The sequence below is a fragment of the Bubalus bubalis genome, chromosome 2 (genome assembly GCF_019923935.1).
Source record: "Bubalus bubalis isolate 160015118507 breed Murrah chromosome 2, NDDB_SH_1, whole genome shotgun sequence".
NCBI lineage: Eukaryota > Metazoa > Chordata > Mammalia > Artiodactyla > Bovidae > Bubalus > Bubalus bubalis.
The window spans coordinates 78,041,200-78,061,068 of record NC_059158.1 but is presented as its reverse complement, the minus strand read 5'-3'; the positions used below and the strand labels follow the sequence as shown (position 1 = coordinate 78,061,068).

Below are 19,869 nucleotides of genomic sequence, written 5' to 3'. Positions count from 1 at the left end.
CATCTTTTCATGTGTTTGTTAGCCATCTGTATGTCTTCTTTGGAGAAATGTCTATGTAGTTCTTTGGCCCATTTTTTGATTGGGTTGTTTATTTTTCTGGAATTGAGCTGCAGGAGTTGCTTGTATATTTTTGAAATTAGTTGTTTGTCAGTTGCTTCATTTGCTATTATCTTCTCCCATTCTGAAGGCTGTCTTTTCACCTTGCTTATAGTTTCTTTTGTCGTGCAGAAGCTTTTAATTTTAATTTGGTCCCATTTGTTTATTTTCGCTTTTATTTCCAATATTCTGGGTGGTGGGTCATACAGGATCCTGCTGTGATGTATGTCAGAGAGTGTTTTGCCTATGTTCTCCTCTAAGAGTTTTATAGTTTCTGGTCTTACGTTGAGATCTTTAATCCATTTTGAGTTTATTTTTGTGTATGGTGTTAGAAAGTGTTCTAGTTTCATTTTTTTACAAGTGGTTGACCAGATTTCCCAGCACCACTTGTTAAAGAGACTGTCTGTTCTTCATTGTATATTGTTGCCTCCTTTGTCAAAGATAAGGTGTCCATAGGTGCGTGGGTTTATCTCTGGGCTTTCTATTTTGTTCCTTTGATCTATATTTCTGTCTTTGTGCCAGTACCATACTGTCTTGATGACTGCGGCTTTGTAGTAGAGCCTGAAGTCATGCAGGTTGATTCCTCCAGTTCCATTCTTCTTTCTCAAGATTGCTTTGGCTATTTGAGGTTTTTCATATTTCCATACAAATTGTGAAATTATTTGTTCTAGCTCTGTGAAAAATACCGTTGGTAGCTTGATAGGGATTGCATTGAATCTATAGATTGCTTTGAGTAGTATACTCATTTTCACTATATTGATTCTTCCGATCCATGAACATGGTATATATCTCCATTAGTGTCCTCTTTGATTTCTTTCACCAGTGTTTTATAGTTTTCTGTATATAGGTCTTTAGTTCCTTTAGGTAGATATATTCCTAAGTATTTTATTCTTTTCATTGCAATGGTGAATGGAATTGTTTCCTTAATTTCTCTTTCTATTTTCTCATTATTAGTGTATAGGAATGCAAGGGATTTCTGGGTGTTGATTTTATATCCTGCAACTTTACTATATTCATTGATTAGCTCTAGTAATTTTCTGGTGGAGTCTTTAGGGTTTTCTATGTAGAGGATCATGTCATCTGCAAACAGTGAGAGTTTTACTTCTTCTTTTCCAATTTGGATTCCTTTTATTTCTTTTTCTGATTGCTGTGGCCAAAACTTCCAGAACTATGTTGAATAGTAGTGGTGAAAGTGGGCACCCTTGTCTTGTTCCTGACTTTAGGGGAAATGCTTTCAAGTTTTCACCATTGAGGATAATGTTTGCTGTGAGTTTGTCATATATAGCTTTTATTATGTTGAGGTATTTTCCTTCTATTCCTGCTTCCTGGAGATTTTTTTTTATCATAAATGGATGTTGACTTTGTCAAAGGCTTTCTCTGCATCTATTGAGATAATCATATGGCTTTTATTTTTCAATTTGTTAATGTGGTGTATTACATTTATTGATTTGCGGATATTGAAGAATCCTTGCATCTCTGGGATAAAGCCCATTTGGTCATGGTGTATGATCTTTTTAATGTGTTGTTGGATTCTGATTGCTAGAATTTTGTTAAGGATTTTTGCATCGATGTTCATCAGTGATATTGGCCTGTAGTTTTCTTTTTTTGTGGCATCTTTGTCAGGTTTTGGGATTAGGGTGATGGTGGCCTCATAGAATGAGTTTGGAAGTTTACCTTCCTCTGCAATTTTCTGGAAGAGTTTGAGCAGGATAGGTGTTAGCTCTTCTCTAAATTTTTGGTAGAATTCAGCTGTGAAGCCGTCTGGACCTGGCCTTTTGTTTGCTGGAAGATTTCTGATTACAGTCTCAATTTCCGTGCTTGTGATGGGTCTGTTAAGATTTTCTATTTCTTCCTGGTCCAGTTTTGGAAAGTTGTACTTTTCTAAGAATTTGTCCATTTCTTCCAAGTTGTCCATTTTATTGGCATATAATTGCTGATAGTAGTCTCTTATGATCCTTTGTATTTCTGTGTTGTCTGTTGTGATCTCTCCATTTTCACTTCTAATTTTATTGATTTGATTTTTCTCCCTTTGTTTCTTGATGAGTCTGGCTAATGGTTTGTCAATTTTATTTATCCTTTCAAAGAACCAGCTTTTGGCTTTGTTGATTTTTGCTATGGTCTCTTTTGTTTCTTTTGCATTTGTTTCTGCCCTAATTTTTAAGATTTCTTTCCTTCTACTAACCCTGGGGTTCTTCATTTCTTCCTTTTCTAGTTGCTTTAGGTGTCAGATCAGATCAGATCAGTCGCTCAGTCGTGTCCGACTCTTTGCGACCCCATGAATTGCAGCACGCCAGGCCTCCCTGTCCATCACCAACTCCCGGAGTTCACTCAGACTCACGTCCATCGAGTCAGTGAAGTCATCCAGCCATCTCATCCTCTGTCGTCCCCTTCTCCTCCTGCCCCCAATCCCTTCCAGCATCAGAGTCTTTTCCAATGAGTCAACTCTTCGCATGAGGTGGCCAAAGTACTGGAGTTTCAGCTTTAGCATCAGTCTTTCCAAAGAAATCCCAGGGCTGATCTCCTTCAGAATGGACTGGTTGGATCTCCTTGCAGTCCAAGGGACTCTCAAGAGTCTTCTCCAACACCACAGTTCCAAAGCATCAATTCTTCGGTGCTCAGCCTTCTTCACAGTCCAACTCTCACATCCATACATGACCACAGGAAAAACCATAGCCTTGACTAGACGAACCTTTGTTGGCAAAGTAATGTCTCTGCTTTTGAATATGCTATCTAGGTTGGTCTTAACTTTCCTTCCAAGGAGTAAGTGTCTTTTAATTTCATGGCTGCAGTCACCATCTGTAGTGATTTTGGAGCCCAGAAAAATAAAGTCTGACACTGTTTCCACTGTTTCCCCATCTATTTCCCATGAAGTGGTGGGACCGGATGCCATGATCTTCGTTTTCTGAATGTTGAGCTTTAAGCCAACTTTTTCACTCTCCACTTTCATCAAGAGGCTTTTGAGTTCCTCTTCACTTTCTGCAATAAGGGTGGTGTCATCTGCATATCTGAGGTTATTGATATTTCATTTGACTTTTTTCTTGTTTCTTGAGATATGCCTGTATTGCTATGAACTTTCCCCTTAGCACTGCTTTTACGGTGTCCCACTGGTTTTGGGTTGTTGTGTTTTCATTTTCATTCATTTATATGCATATTTTGATTTCTTCTGTGACTTGTTGGTTATTCAGAAGCATGTTGTTCAGCCTCCATATGTTGGAATTTTTAATAGTTTTTCTCCTGTAATTGAGATCTAATCTTACTACATTGTGGTCAGAAAAGATGTTTGGAATGATTTCAATTGTTTTGAATTTACCAAGGCTAGATTTATGGCCCAGGATGTGATCTATCCTGGAGAAGGTTCTGTGTGCGCTTGATAAAAAAGTGAAATTCATTTTTGGGGGGTAAAGTGTCCTGTAGATATCAATTAGGTCTAACTAGTCTATTGTATCATTTAAAGTTTGTGTTTCTTTGTTAATTTTCTGTTTAGTTGATCTATCCATAGGTGTGAGTGGGGTATTAAAATCTCCCACTATTATTATGTTATTGTTAATTTCCCCTTTCATATTTGTTGGCATTTGTCTTACATATTGCAGTGCTCCTATGTTGGGTGCATATATAATTGTTATATCTTCTTCTTGGATTGATCCTTTGATCATTATGTAGTGTCCTTCTTTGTCTCTTTTCACAGCCTTTGTTTTAAAGTCTATTTTATCTGATATGAGTATTGCTACTTCTGCTTTCTTTTGGTCTCTATTTGCATGGAATATCTTTTTCCAGCCCTTCACTTTCAGTCTATATGTGTCCCTTGTTTTGAGGTGGGTCTCTTGTAGACAACATATATAGGGGTCTTGTTTTTGTATCCATTCAGCCAGTCTTTGTCTTTTGGTTGGGGCATTCAACCCATTTATGTTTAAGGTAATTATTGATAAGTATAATCCCATGGGAGAAGGCAATGGCAACCCACTCCAGTACTTTTGCCTGGAAAATCCCATGGACAGAAGAGCCTGGTAGGCTGCAGTTCATGGGGTCGCTAAGAGTCAGACACGACTAAGCGACTTCACTTTCACTTTCCACTTTCATGCATTGGAGAAGGAAATGGCAACCCACTCCAATGTTCTTGCCTGGAGAATCTCAAGGATGGAGAAGCCTGGTAGGCCGCAGTCCATGGGGTCGCACAGAGTCGGACACGACTGAAGTGACGCAGCAACATGATCCCGTTGCCATTTACTTTATTGTTTTTGGGTTCGAGTTTATACACCCTTTTTGTGTTTCCTGTCTAGAGAATATCCTTTAGCATTTGTTGGAGAGCTGGTTTGGTGGTGCTGAATTCTCTCAGCTTTTGCTTGTCTGTAAAGCTTTTGATTTCTCCTTCATATTTGAATGAGATCCTTACTAGGTACAGTAAACTGGGCTATAGGTTATTTTCTTTCATCACTTTAAGTATGTCTTGCCATTCCCTCCTGGCATGAAGAGTTTCTATTGAAAGATCAGCTGTTATCCTTATGGGAATCCCCTTGTTTATTATTTGTTGTTTTTACCTCGCTGCTTTTAATATTTGTTCTTTGTGTTTGATCTTTGTTAACTTGATTAATATGTGTCTTGGGGTGTTTCGCCTTGGGTTTATCCTGTTTGGGACTCTCTGGGTTTCTTGGACTTGGGTGATTATTTCCTTCCCCATTTTAGGGAAGTTTTCAACTATTATCTCAAGTATTTTCTCATGGTCTTTCTTTTTGTTTTCTTCTGTGACTCCTATGATTCGAATGTTGGAGCGTTTAATATTGTCCTGGAGGTCTCTGAGATTGTCCTCATTTCTTTTAATTCATTTTTTCTTTTTTCCTCTCTGATTCATTTATTTCTACCATTCTATCTTCTACTTCACTAATCCTATCTTCTGCCTCTGTTATTCTACTCTTTGTTGCCTCCAGAGTGTTTTTGATCTCATTTATTGCATTATTCATTATATATTGACTCTTTTTTATTTCTTCTAGGTCCTTGTTAAACCTTTCTTGCATCTTCTCAATCCTTGTCTCCAGGCTATTTATCTGTGATTCCATTTTTATTTCAAGATTTTGGATCATTTTCACTAGCATTATTCGGAATTCTTTATCAGGTAGATTCCCTATCTCTTCCTCTTTTGTTTGGTTTGATGGGCATTTATCTTGTTCCTTTACCTGCTGGGTATTCCTCTGTCTCTTCATCTTGTTTATATTGCTGCGTTTGGGGTGTCCTTTCTATATTCTGGCAGTTTGTGGAGTTCTCTTTATTGTGGAGTTTCCTCGCTGTGGGTGGGGTTGTATCGGTGGCTTGTCAAGGTTTCTTGGTTAGGGAAGCTTGTGTCGGCGTTCTGGTGGGTGGAGCTGGATTTCTTCTCTCTGGAGTGCAATGAAGTGTCCAGTAATGAGTTATGAGATGTCAGTGGTTTTGGAGTAACTTTGGACAGGCTGTATATTGAAGCTCAGGGCTGTGTTCCTGTGTTGCTGGAGAATTTACATGGTATGTCTTGCTCCGGAACTTGTTGGTCCTTGGGTGGTGCTTGGTTTCAGTGTAGGTATGGAGGCGTTTGATGAGCTTCTATCTATTAATATTCTGTGGAGTCAGGAGTTCTCTGATGTTCTCAGGATTTGGACTTAAGCCTCCTTCTTCTGGTTTTCACTCTTATTTTTACAGTAGTCTCAAGACTTCTTTCTCCTTCTATACAGCACTGTTGATAAAACATCTCTTTTCAAAGACAATGGGCTGCTTTTCTGGGTGCCTGATGTCCTCTGCCAGCATTCAGAAGTTGTTTTGTGGAATGTACTCAGCGTTTAAATGTTCTTTTGATGAATTTGTAGGGGAGAAAGTGGTCTCCCTGTCCTATTCCTCTGCCATCTTAGGACCTCCTCCCCCATATTTCTTTTAATGCACTCCATTTTTATCATGTTATATTTTCCATCATTATAAGAGAAACCTTCAATATTTTATGCAGCTTCCACCCTATGTCACAGTTGAAAAATGTGTAGATTATCTTCATTGGTTGTATTTTGGTTTGGCTCTTTCTAGATGGTCTAAAATAAGGAGAGTAAATAGGTACAGAGTCTCCTTCTGACCCTAATGGATTGGTGGTAACAATGTGTAACTATGGTTCTCAACCCTGGCCACACCTTAAAATTATCTAGGGAGCTTTTTAAAAATGATGCCAACCCCACACCAGACCAGTATCAGAATCTCTGGGAGTTGGGTTCAGGCATATTTAAAATCTTCCTGGGTGATTCTAATGTACAGTCAAGATTAATAATTGTTGATCTGGAGCAGTGTCTTCCAGACCTCAACATCAATCCTGATTACCTCAAGGGCTTGTTAAAAACACAGATTGCCAGCCTCCACCCCCAGACTTTCTGATTCATTTAGGTCAGGGTGAGGGCCAAGAATTTTATTTTCTAACAAGTTTTTAGGTGATGTTGACACTTTCTGTGATGTGTCTTTGATTTGCTGTGATAATGTGGGGCCCACCCCTTGAGAACCACTGACATGAAACATGGTGTTAGAAAGGAACTTGAAGCTGAATGAAAGTTCAAGAGAAGAAGGCATTGTTAGTTAGTCACAGCTGCCCTGGTCATAAAAGGAGGAATTGTGCTTGTCACTCTCACTCGAGAAACTCTTCAGTCAGCTGTCCTCAATCACAGTACAGAACTGAGTTCCTCCTGAAATGAATCCCTAGTTGTAGTAATCCTACCCACATTGTCTCAGACGGTAGAGAATCTGCCTACAGTGCAAGAGACTTGGGTTTAGTCCCTGGGTTGGGAAGATCCCCTGGAGAAGGGAATGGATACCCACGCCAGTATTCTTGCCTGGAGAATCCCATGGACAGGGGAGCCTGGCAGGCTACAGTCCATAGCGTTGCAAAGGGTGAGACATGGCTGAGTGACTAACACTTTCACTTACTTACACACGTTGTGAAGGTGTTTCTTGACCACTGTCCTCACCCACAGGCAGCTCTGCCCAGCCCAGTCAGGACTGGAAGCTGGACTCTTAAGACTGTCCAGCACCACACCCCTCCAGCTCATGTGTTCTGCTCACCAACTTCCTCACCTTGGGGCCTCCAATCTGTCTACTCTTTATATCTATTGTCATAGACAGGTGGCTTGTTTTCCTACAAGATGAGTTATTTTATCCAGTTTGCCAGCTGGGACTGAGGACAAAGCAAGGCCTGTCATCACAGAAGAAGTCAGTTTTGATGATGTGTCCTAGACAAAGGTTACAGAAAGTCAGGGAGTAGCACGACAGGCAGCGAGGTGCTGCGGAGAGAATAGATGGCTACTGAAATCAAACCCTGCCTACCTCTGAATTTATCCTCAGTCTCTAAGCACTTGTTTGTTTTCTCTTAGTTCTGAGGGGCTCTGGCGATCATAAAAGCAGCCTACAAGCAGAATCCGGCAATGGCCATGCAGAGGCTTCAAGCACCTCTCCTGTCACTGAGAAAAATTGGTGAGTCTTATCTGTAAGATTTTATTCCAACAGACAATGAAACAAAAGTATTTCTTACACTGTGTTATTTTGGTGAGTTGGAGAGAGTGGAGCCAAAAAGTGTTGTCCACCAGATTCCCCCATGTCAGAAGTTCATTAGTCTGTGGGCAAAAGTCTTTGATCTACAGGGCAATCTGGTTACAACCTTCTTGTGGGTTCTCCTCGAAGTGAAACCTGTATTTGGCCTCAGTAGGTTAAAACGGTGGTTCTCAACTGGGGGCGGTTTTGCCCCCTCCCGCTCTCCTTCTGAGGACATGTGTGGTTGTCACAACTCTTCACAGGGGCTTTGTGTGAAGGATGTCTAGTGGATCAAGGCCAGGGACGCTGCTGCCCAATCTACAGTGCACAAGACAGCTCCCGCCCCACCAAAGAACTGACTAGCCTAAAAGGACAAAAATCTGTGGGCTTAAGCTAATGCAAAAAGGGGATATCATTTTCATTAAAAGCTTACTCTAGGATTTTGAGGAAGTAAGCAGGCCATTAGAAAATTCATTGCATCTTTTTGGAAAAAGAGGTGGTCTTAATTTGTAACTTCTAAAAATAATTTTTTGAGACATCTTATTTGAAACTTGACAAATTAAATCCTCAGTATTTCTCTAGCAGTCTCAAATTGCTTGAGCTGCTTTTAAAGTAGTTTGTGGTTGTCTCTCAGTAACCACAGGGAATGGTTCCAGGAGCCCCCACAGATACCAAACTTTGCTGCTGCTCAAGTCCTTTACATACAGAATGTTGTGGTACAGTTTGCCCTCCACATCCATGGGTTTCACAACCACAAATTCAACCAACCTTGGATTTGCACAAAACCCATAGAAATGGAGGGCAGATTGTACTTAATAGTCAGAATAGCTCATGTAAGGGTACTTGATGAAATATTATAGGCCTAGTATCTCATATTAGAGATACTCTCATATTTTGAACAAAGTTCAAAATTTCTTTCAGCAGAAAGACCAGTGAACTTGGCAGGTAGAAGACTTGGGTTCTGATCCTAAAGCTAGCATTTTCCAGCCCTGTGATCTTGGGCAAGTCAATGAATATAGTTTGTCAGCCCCAGCCTGACTCCCATCAACCTCCACTGATGACCAGCTTTACTCAGAATATCAGGGCTGTGCTGTGAGCAATGTCCACTTCCCTTCCCTCTACCTTAGAACTGCTCCTTCTATTCAGCTGCCCATTCTTCCTTTGCTCACCCAGGTGAGCTCTCCCTGGCTCACCTCTGTGATGTTCCTGCTCTCCAGGCCCTGCCACCATCAGGCAGACCAGCCTTGGCTTTCACATCTTTCTCCCTCTGCTGCCTCTTCCCCATTTGCTGATTCCTCTTCCCATCTAACAAAAGTCTTCCCTGGGTCCTGTCCCTCCCTCTTCTTACTTTTACACCTCAGACTTCCTCAGACTGACTTCCAGCTTGGTTGCCTCATTCCCTCACCAGCCCCTGCCTCTCTAAACCCGAAATCATCCGTGCCCTCACCACATCCCTCAAACAGTCTTGGGAAGCTTAGCTCCCAGCTAAGAGAGCCTTGTATTCATCAGTTTATGCAACACTCGGTGCCATGGACCATGGTTTCTATGAATTGTGCTCGTCCATAGTTTCTGCAGCACCGTGGTCTTCAGCTTCTTTCTCCCAGATGTCCTCCGTCTTTATCCTGCTGGTCTTCTGCCCACCTTGAAATACAGGCAGGTCTCCAAGTCCTTGACTCTTCTTTCTTCACTTCTCCCTGGGTGATAGCCTCTCTCACAAGTGTATTCTGGTACCAACTCTCAGCTGAGACAGCATAATTCTCAGGTCTCTGTTCTGAGCTCCACCCTACTACACCCACCTCCTGCTGCCCATAGATTTCCTGATCTATACACCAGAGCCTCAACAGAAAAGCCCACCAAAGGACCTCCCCCAGCTCACCAGACCTTGCCACTTCCATGAGTGCTACACACATTCTCCTGTGACCTGGTCTTCAAACCTGGTGCTCATTTTTGATCCCTACATCTCACTTAACCCCACCTCCAATCACTTGTTTAGCATCCTTCCCTAGCCCAGACCTACTATTATCTGTCTCTATCCACTCTCTCCTCTGTACATATCAGCTTTCATTTCTAACACCTGATCAATTGTCTTAAAGCATATTCTGACTTCTCAAAGAACTTTAGTGGCTTCCTATTTCAGACCAAAAGAGGTTCAGACTCCTCAGTCTGCTTTTGCAAGCCTCTCTCTATCTCACTCCAGTTTGTCCTCTAGACTCAGTTCCTGCGTGACCCTATATGCACCCTCTGGCTTCCTGGAGTCAGACTTCATATTGTTCCTACCAGTGCATCTCCTTCTGTTCTCTCTGTCCTCTCCTTTCAGTTCAGCTCTTACCTATTTCATCAAGATACAACATCATATCTCTCTTCTCTACAGAGTCCTTAATTCTCTTTAACACTCCTTGAACCATCATGGTCCATTTATGACTGTACTACTCAAAGGGCTGGTTCATAAGAAAATGAGGTTGTGTCCTAATGTACATCACGCTACTGTTTCTTCAAGGAAGTCTTGCTCCCCCTCCCCTATGTATAGTCTCAGCCAAATGAAACAAGATACTTGGTAACTAATTGAACTGATTTGTATTCTGACACAAACTCTTTATGACATTGTGAGTGGTAACATTGACAGACTGGGTCCTGGGACCACTTGGGTATATTACTCTCTGTGGCTCCCCATGTTTTGTCTGGTGTTGTGGTTGACCATGTGCCAGCAGTTCAGCTTCTCAAGGGCAAGGGCCAAATTTTCCTTCTTCTTATTTCTAGTAGATGCAATGGGTCTCAATAAATTTGTCAGGCTGATTTCCAAGACCACTCCTCAGAACTCATATTTTTATGAAAGGAATGTTCTCCCTCCTCAATCTTTAAGTGGTGGTGGCAACAACAGGATTCAGAATAATTCGTCAGATAGTGTTTCAGGTCATCCTTGCCCTAGGGAAGGTGGGAGCCCATCTTTCTCTCTGTATTTGATGTTCACCTCAATGCCCTGTGGATCAACCCAGGGACTGAAAGGAAGGAAGTCTTGAGGCAGTCAGGCGGGGCATAATGAGGAGAGAGCTGGGTCATGCCAGTGGTGACTCTCCCAGCAGCAAGTAACAAAACTCAGCAGATTCAAGGACCCCTCAGGGTAACAGGTCTGAAGACAGAAGTTCCGGTTCTGGGCTGGCCACTCAGATATGTGGACACAGACTCCTTCCATTACTTTGCCCCTCTATCCTAGCACATCAGAACTTAGAAGCACAAGTTAGCTGAAGCAGCATACTAAAGATCCCTTGTTCACATGGCATTGTCCAAAGAAGGAAGGAAGAGATGGATGGAGAAGGCCTATCGTCAGGAGTCTCTCCCTGTTGGTCATGAGGGAGACCTTTCCTAGAAGTCCCCAGGACACTCCTCTCACATCTTATCAGATGAAATTTGCAGAGGTGGCTCTGCAGGGGAGAGCAGTCCAGCGAGGGAAGCTGGGAAGGTGAGCATTTTCAGCTTCTGCAGAAGAAAGCAAGCAAAGAATAAAGGGGTTAGAGAAGCCACCCATAAAGTGTTCTAGAAGAATCCTAAAGAGGCAGTGACAGAACAGATACGTACAGGGAATGATGGAGGGAAGGCAAAATCAGAAGGAAGAGTTTATAAGGAAGACCCAGACATGACAAGAAACACTGTGAGACTAGAATGACAAGGACATGTTGAGGACATTGTTCTGACTCACCCAACATTTATGGCAGTGGCGAGTCTTCCTCACAGTTATCTCACAGAATGCACACACCAGTCTTTTGCATGATGTTCTCTACGAGTCAGATGAACACAGGGATGGCTACTCAATCAGCTCTCAAATGCTGGACTGGAGGCCACTACTGGGTTGGAGGCATCAGATTTACCTGCTCCTGCCCCAGTTGGCTAGCATGGGGTTCCCTCACTGTCACAGAGAATAAATGGCAGGTCTAGGGTTTGAGTCTGGATTTTCTGTCTCTAACAATAATAGTAACAACTAATATTTGATATTCATTAACAACTTCCTCAGAGAAGGCAATGGCACCCCATTCCAGTGCTCTTGCCTGGAAAATCCCATGGACAGAGGAGCCTGGTAGGCTGCAGTCCATGGGGTCTCTAGGAGTCGGACACGACTGAGCGACTTCACTTTCACTTTTCACTTTCATGCATTGGAGAAAGAAATGGCAACCCACTCCAGTGTTCTTGCCTGGAGAATCCCGGGGATGGGGGAGCCTGGTGGGTTGCCGTCTATGGGGTCGCACAGAGTCAGACACGACTGAAGTGACTTAGCAGCAACAACTTCCTAGGCACTGTGTTAAGGATTTCGCATGAATGATTCTGTTTAATCCTCATAATAATCCTGTGGGAGAGGCACATATTATATAATTTCTGACATTTAGAGAGTACCAGGGACTTGCTGTTGGTGTTACCTAGTCAGCAAAGTGACAGAGTCAAGATTTGAACACAACTCTAACTCCAGAGCCCATGTTTTTAGCCAGTACATTCTGTTGCCTCTCCCAGCTCCAAATGCCTAGCCCAGGTTTTTTTTGTGTTTTTTTTTGTTTTTTAATTCTATATTCTCTATTTGTCATTGCAACAAATCTTGAATCATAACCAGCTAAGGAGTAAATTCTGATGGGCAACAAACTCTCAGCCTGTGATTGGTGGAGAAAATTCCAGCTCTGAACCTTGGGAGAAAGCTTCTGGCCTCATGGGAAAGGTGTTCCCATGGGTACGTGGTGAGGCGGGGCTCACTTGACTGGGGAGAAAGAAAGCTCATGTTGCAAGTCCAAGTCAGTGGTTGGCCCGGTGCTCCTCTGTTCCACTTCCTGTGTAAGCCTGTAACTGTGTACAGTGAATGACAGAATGGAAGTAGCCTTTTATGCCATGGGGCTTTGTTCCCATGATGGTAATCCTCCATTTTAATGCTGATAAGTACAATAGGGAGGATTATGCCCCTTAATTTAATTTGGCCTGCGTATGGCAAAGCTCTCACAAGGCTTTTATTTGACATTCTTTAGCACAGCTAGCCTGTTGTTGTGTAAAAAGAAGCCCCTATGAGGGAGGCAGCAGATTGACCATGCTGGTGCAGATGTTTTTACCCAGCAGCTTGTAAAACACCCCCAGAGAAGCTGCTTCGTTGTGGGCCACTTCAGGCTCAAGAGAGACTGAAACTTCATGACTCAGACAGCTCGAGGGTAGCTGGCACTTTGCAAGAGGGGAAAATGGACACATATTTCTCCCGTTTGTCATCCTTACGGCCCAGGGCTTGAAGCCAATTGGGCTGACCTCAGAATTGATGAGCCAGAGCAACAGCCTTCCCATCAGGGCTGACTGTGGGCCAGATTTTCCTGTGGGCTGTGAAGTACAGATTGCCACATATCTTGACAGACTGTGTGGGGGGTCATTGTAGAAATATGTAGCAGTGCTAAGAAGATTCAACAAAACAAAACTTTTCTTTCCATGTCAGTATCTGGAGGAGGTCTCCTTTCCCACCTTTCCTCTCCCACCCTTCAATTCCCATGCTAATTTTCCTTCCACTTTCATTTCACTCACGCAGGGGGCTAGTGCACATTTCCTGCCCCTGTGGCCAAGTTAGTGCACTAACATATTAAGAGACACCCCCACCTCCCCATGACACCAGGGGGGAAATATCAGCAGGTGTGAGAGGAGCTAGGGGTGGTGGCCTTCTTTCATAACATGCTTATGATGCTATGGGTTACCTTCTTCCAGTAGAAAATCAAGTGACAGACCTGGGATTGAATCTTAGTTTAGCTACAGTAGGTCCCCTGCATACAAACGAGTTCCATTCTGAGAGCACATTCATAAGTCAAATTTGTTCATTAAGTCAAACATGGTTTGACAGGGAGGGCTTTCCTGGCGGGTCAGCGGTAAAGAATTTGCGTGCCAGAGCAGGGGATACAGGTTTGATTCCTGGGATGGAAAGATCCCCTGGAGTAGGAAATGGCAACCCACTTCAGTATTCTTGCCAGGAAAATTCCAAGAACAGAGGAGCCTGGCGAGCTGCAATCCATGGGGTCACAAAGAATTGGACACAACTAAGCATACACACACATGCCCCACTGACACAATCGGGTAGATAGGTCTGTCCTATAATAAGTTTATAATACTTTTCATGAACTCTGATCAAGTGGGACTTATCCCAGGGATGCAAGGATTCTTCAATATACACAGTCAATCAATATGATAAACCACATTCAGTTCAGTTCAGTTGCTCAGTTGTGTCCGACTCTCTGTTACCCCATGGACTGCAGCACACCAGGCCTCCCTGTCCATCACCAACTCCCGTAGTTTACTCAAACTCATGTCCATTTAGTTGGTGATACCATCCAACAATCTCATCCTCTGTCGTCCCCTTCCACTATACCACATTAACAAATTGAAAAGTAAAAACCACATGATTATCTCAACAGATTCAGAAAAAGCTTTTGACAAAATCCAACACCCATTTATGAACAACAACAACAAAAAAAAACCTCTCCAGAAACTGGGCTTAGAGGGAGACCAGTCCTAGGTGTTCACTGGAAGGACTGATGTTGAAGCTGAAACTCCAATACTTTGGGCACCTGATGCAGAGAGCTGACTCATTTGAAAAAACCCTGATGCTGGGAAAGATTGAGGGCAGGAGGAGAAGGGGACGACAGAGGATGAGATGGTTGGATGGTATCACTGGCTCAATGGACATGAGTTTGGGTGAACTCCAGGAGTTGGTGATGGACAGGGAGGCCTGGTGTGCTGCAGTTCATGGAGTCGCAAAGAGTCAGACACGACTGAGCAACTGAACTGACTGACTGACTACCTCAACATAATAGAGATCATATATGGCAAACCTATAGCTAACATACTCAATGGTGAAAAGCTGAAAGCATTTTCTCTAAGATCAGGAACTAGACAAGGATGTCCACTCTTGCCACTTTTATTCAACATAGTTTTAGACATGTTGGACTCAACATAGTTTTAGAAATCTTAGTCACAACTATTAGAGTAGAAAAAGAAATAAAAGAATCCAAATTGGAAAACAAGTAAAACTGTTACTGTTTGCAGAAGACATGATACTATACATATAATGATGCTACCAGAAAACTACTAGAGCTCTTCTATGTATTTGGTAAAAAATGTAGGATACAAAATTGATACACAGAAATCTCTTGTATTTCTATACACTAACAATGAAAGATCAGAAAGAGAGGTTAAGGAAACAATCCTATTTAACATCACATTAAAAAGAATAAAATACCTGTGAATAAACCTACCTAAGGCAATGGCAAGCCACTCCAGCGTTCTTGCCTGGAGAATCCCAGGGACGGGGGAGCCTGGTGGGCTGCCGTCTCTGGGGTCACACAGAGTCGGACACGACTGAAGCGACTTAGCAGTAGCAGTAGCAGCAAGGAGGCAAATGACCTGCACTCGGAAAACTATGATACTGATGACAGAAATCAAAGATAAAACAAGCAGATGGAGAGACTTACCATGTTCTTGGACAGAAGGAATCAACATTGTCAAAATGACTATACCATCTAAAACAATCTACAATTCAGTGTAATACCTATCAAATTACCAATGGCATTTTTCATAGAACTAGAACAAAAATTTTTACAACTTGTATGGAAAAACAAAAGACTCCAAATAATCAAAGCAATCTTGATTACTACAAAGCTACAGGAATTGAGACAGTATGGTACTGGCACAAAAACAGAAATATGGATCAATAGAACAGGATAGAAAGCCCAGAGATAAACCCACATAGCTATGGCCACCTAGTACACAACTGAGGGGACAAAACAAAAGAAAACACAATCTTTTCAAGAAGTGATGCTGGGAAAACTGAACAGCTACATGTAAAAGAATGAAATTAGAATACTCCCTAACATCATACACAAAAATAAACTCAAAATGGATTAAAGTCCTAAATCTAAGGCTGGATACTATGACAAAACTCTTATAGGAAAATCTAAACAGAACACTCATGGACATAAATTGCAGCAAGATATTTTTCAATCCACTGCCTAGAGTAATGAAAATAAAAACAAAAATAAACAAATGGGACCTAATTAAACTTAAAAGCTTTTGTACAGCTAAAGAAACCATAATAAAACAAGACAACCCTCAGAATGGGAGAAAATATTTGCAAACAAAGCAACTGACAAGAGATTAATCTCCAAAATATACAAATGGCTCATGCAGCTCAATATCAAAAAAACAAACAATCCGATCAAAAAATGGGCCAAAGATCTCAATAGACATTTCTCCAAAGAAGATAGACAAATGGCCAAAAACACAGAAAAAGATGCTCAACGTCAATAATTATTAGAGAAATTAACATCAAAACTACAAGATATGACCTCACACCAGTCAGAATGGCCATAATCAAAAAAATCTACAAGCAGTAAGTTCTGGAGAAGGTGTGGCAAAAAGGAAACCCTCCTACACTGTTGGTGGACATATAAATTGGTACAGCCACTATGGAGAACAGTATAGAGGTTCCTTTAAAAACTAAAAAGAGCTACCATATGATCCAGCAACTCTACTCCTGGACATATATCTGGAGAAAACCATAATTCAAAAGGATGCATTCAGCCTGATATTCACTGCAGCACTATTTATAATAGCCAGGCCATGGAAGCAACCTAAATGTCCATCAACACAGAAATGGATAAAGAAAATGTGGTACATATATACAATGAAATATTACTCAGCCAAAAAGGAATGAAATAAGGCATGGCTGGACCTATAGATTGTCATACAGAAGTAAGTCAAAAAGAGACAAATAATTGTATAATATCAGTTATATATGGAATCTAGAAAAATGGTATAGATGACCTTATCTGTAAAGCATAAACAGAGTCACAGATGTAGAAAACAAACTTATCATTAGCAAGGGGGAAGAGAGTGGGATAAATTGGGATTGACAATCATACACTACTGTATATAAAATAGGTAACTGATGAGACGGAGAAGGCAATGGCACCCCACTCCAGTACTCCTGCCTGGAAAATCCCATGGACGGAGGAGCCTGGTAGGCTGCAGTCCATGGGGTCGCTGAGGGTCGGACATGACTGAGCGACTTCACTTTCACTTTTCACTTTCATGCTTTGGAGAAGGAAATGGCAACCCACTCCAGTGTTCTTGCCTGGAGAATCCCAGGGACGGGGGAGCCTGGTGGGCTGCCGTCTATGGGGTCACACAAAGTCGGACAGGACTGAAGTGACTTAGCAGCAGCAGCAGCAACTGATGAGAACCTACTATATATCACAGGGAACTCTACTCAATGCTCTTTGGTGACCTAGATGGGAAGGGAATCTAAGAAAAAGTGGATATATGTGTACGTATAACTAAATCACTTTGCTGTACAGCAGAAACTAACACAACATTGTAAAGCAACTATACTCCAATATCAATTAATAAAAAATTAAAAATAAGTTATCTGAGATTAGATCTATACAAGATTAGATGTAATCTATACAAAGGCATTAGCACAGTTCTAGACATAATAAATGCCTGATAAAAGATGATGGCAAGCTGTTGTTGATCATGGTGATAGAAGTAGTAGCAATATTAGTAGTAATAGTAGTATGTAAAAGTTTCCTGCAAAGCTACCATTATATGAAAAGTTAAGACCTCTGGTTTAGCTCTAGAGCTGTGATCTAAAATAAGCACTGAGGATTCCAGTACTTTAGAACAATGCTCACTCTCAGCTGGAAACTGAGAGCCAAATTTTCTTTTCTGTGTTTCTGGTTCTTACCTCAGGAATAAATCTGAGGTCGATTTTGGGCCCAAGACTCACCCTTGTCAACATAGCTAGGTTTCATTGGCAACACCCTCAAATGATAACTTTCAGAGTTTCCTTGATTGTTAGAGCCTTCTTAGAGTTTCTAGATGTTTAAAATAGTAATTGATCACATGTATTTTCAAAACCTTTTTTGAAGCCAGAAACCTTATCACCAGCTGCAAGGATCTTCAACAAAAAGTCTGTTTTGAATTATATTTTTCCTTGTGGATTTGCTTATGGCTGTACATAAATATTTATCGGAACTGTTTCAGCAAACCTTAAATCATCAGTGATCCTTATGCAAAGAACTCTTTTAGAAGGACTGTGGATGTCCAGGATGTCAGTAATCAGAGTTCTGTTTATAGGATCAGATTCTCAGGGCCAAAAACCTTTTAAAATATTTGGAATTGTTTGATGGTTTTCAAAATCTTTTGTTTTCCTATTTCTGTGTAGTTTTTCATGCTGTTCCTTCTGAATAGAATTCCCTTGCCAGTTCTTTCTTTACCTGTTGGTATTTAACCATCCTTCAAGGTCTCACCCATGAGGCATCTCATGGTGCAGTGCTTTGAAGCAGACTAGAGCCAGGAGAAGAGTAGCCTAGGTGGCAGAATAGAGTGGGCCCTGGCCCAGAGGCAGGATGTACGGGGGGTGTGGGGGGGTGGTATGGTTCTGGGGAGAGATGTCCAGTGGGATAAGGACTAAGTGTGGGTAGGAGTGCTGTGATGCAGGGAGAACTATGATACGGAATCAGGCAGATGGGAACTGGATATGGGAGACCTTAAAAGCTGCATGATATTATAGACATTATTCTATAAGCTAAAAGATGCACACCCACAGTCGTTGGATAGAATATGGTCTGCAGACATATTTTCTTTAACCTGAACAATATCTTTGAAATTCTCAATGTTTCTAATATATAAAAATAGAAATATTTCATATCACAACTCAGAATTCTGATAGCTCCTGAAAGCTGGAGTATCTAGCAGCAATCACTTAGAACTGAGTAGAGGCTGTGTTCCATTGAGAGTAACTCACAGTCCTGCTTATTTCATGGCCTGGCCCCACCAGCATCTGAGTCTGATTCCTGCCCATGTGTATTAGGGGCTCTGTGAAGGTAGAGGAAACAACTTAGGCTACAGATTCTGGAGACAGATTTTTTTCTCTTCTCACCTGGGTCTGTGTCCAAGTAGCTCAGTGACAAGTTAAACACTTGTCACTTGGGCAAGTTAAACAAATTTATGATAATGGTACCTATCTCATATGGCTATTGTGAGAATGAGCCATAGGAAATTTTTAAAAGACTACCTAGAATGTAGTAACTACACAGAAATGTTAGCCATTATTACTATATTCTACATGAGATAATAAACTCCAGCACTGAAACTGTCATTTATTTCTGTACAACTCACTGAATCTAGAATCTAAAATCTTCAGCTATTATAGGCATAAAATAAAATGAATGGATGAATGGACGAATGAATATACGCTCCTTGAATTTTTATTTCTGTTAGATCTAAAGCTAACTTTCATTACTTTTACTTAAGAAATGTTTTCCATTTATCTTGAGTTTAGCTTGAACACAATAATTAATTTTTGATAAGGTAGGAAGCTGACTTTCTCAAAAGTCAACAGTGCTAACCATATAAATAAAGGGAGATGCTGTTAACACTATGTAATTATTCTGTAGTGGATATACTTTCCTAGCTCAAAAATAAGCCCTGAGTTTGGAAAGATGCTTAATTATGTGTTTTCTTTAGAAGCTTAGTTATTGGCAGGTAGCCATCTATGGTTGATATCTTAAAGATATCAGTTGCCAGGAACCAGCATGTAGTAAACTTAAGCAGAAATGATGTTAGAATGCATGTCTGACTTGGGTTCTCTGGCCACCTCTACCCCTATGTGAGATCCACACTTCAAGGCAATGTTTTTGTGTCTGGTACCTCAGACAAAGACAAGAGCATGTCCAGAAACAATTTGGACAGTTTGGCATGAGAGCTAGTTTCCGATATGTCCAACACATCTTACAGATAGACGAGGTTACTCTACCACCCCAGCAACGTCTTGAACGTGATCACCCGTGGACAGACTTAATCTGTCCCTAAACATATTTGCCATCAGCAAATGATAAGAACATTAGCAAACAATGTCTTGAGTTCAGCAAAGTTGGCCTGCAGTGTTAGATTCACTCTCTCTCTGGAAAACTTGCACATTTACAGAGAGCTTGGGTCCAGCAACAGTTGGAGAAACATCATCTAAAACTGAAAGATATTTTCAAAAGTCTAAAAAGCTGCTTCCTAACTTTATACTGTAAATGTCAAGCAGTTCTCTTCTTTTTTAAAAAAAAAAGACTTTTTTTTTTTAGTAGATAATGCCTGTACTTTTTCTAAAGAAATCTCAACCTCTATCTGTCTCGCTTTCCTTCTTTCTCTCTCAATCTCTCTCTTTGTCTCTCTCGCTATAGAATTAATACCTCTAACATTCTGATTTCT

General features: G+C 41.3%; 1 protein-coding gene across 1 annotated transcript in view; it reads left to right on the top strand.

Moving 5' to 3' along the window:
* MYO3B (myosin IIIB) overlaps window positions 1-19,869 on the top strand; it is a 547,383-nt gene that overhangs the window by 418,612 nt on the left and 108,902 nt on the right. The window contains exon 31 of the mRNA XM_045163938.1: window positions 7,458-7,557. Coding sequence (XP_045019873.1) covers window positions 7,458-7,557 — 100 coding nt within the window. The remainder of the gene's footprint in view (window positions 1-7,457; window positions 7,558-19,869) is intronic.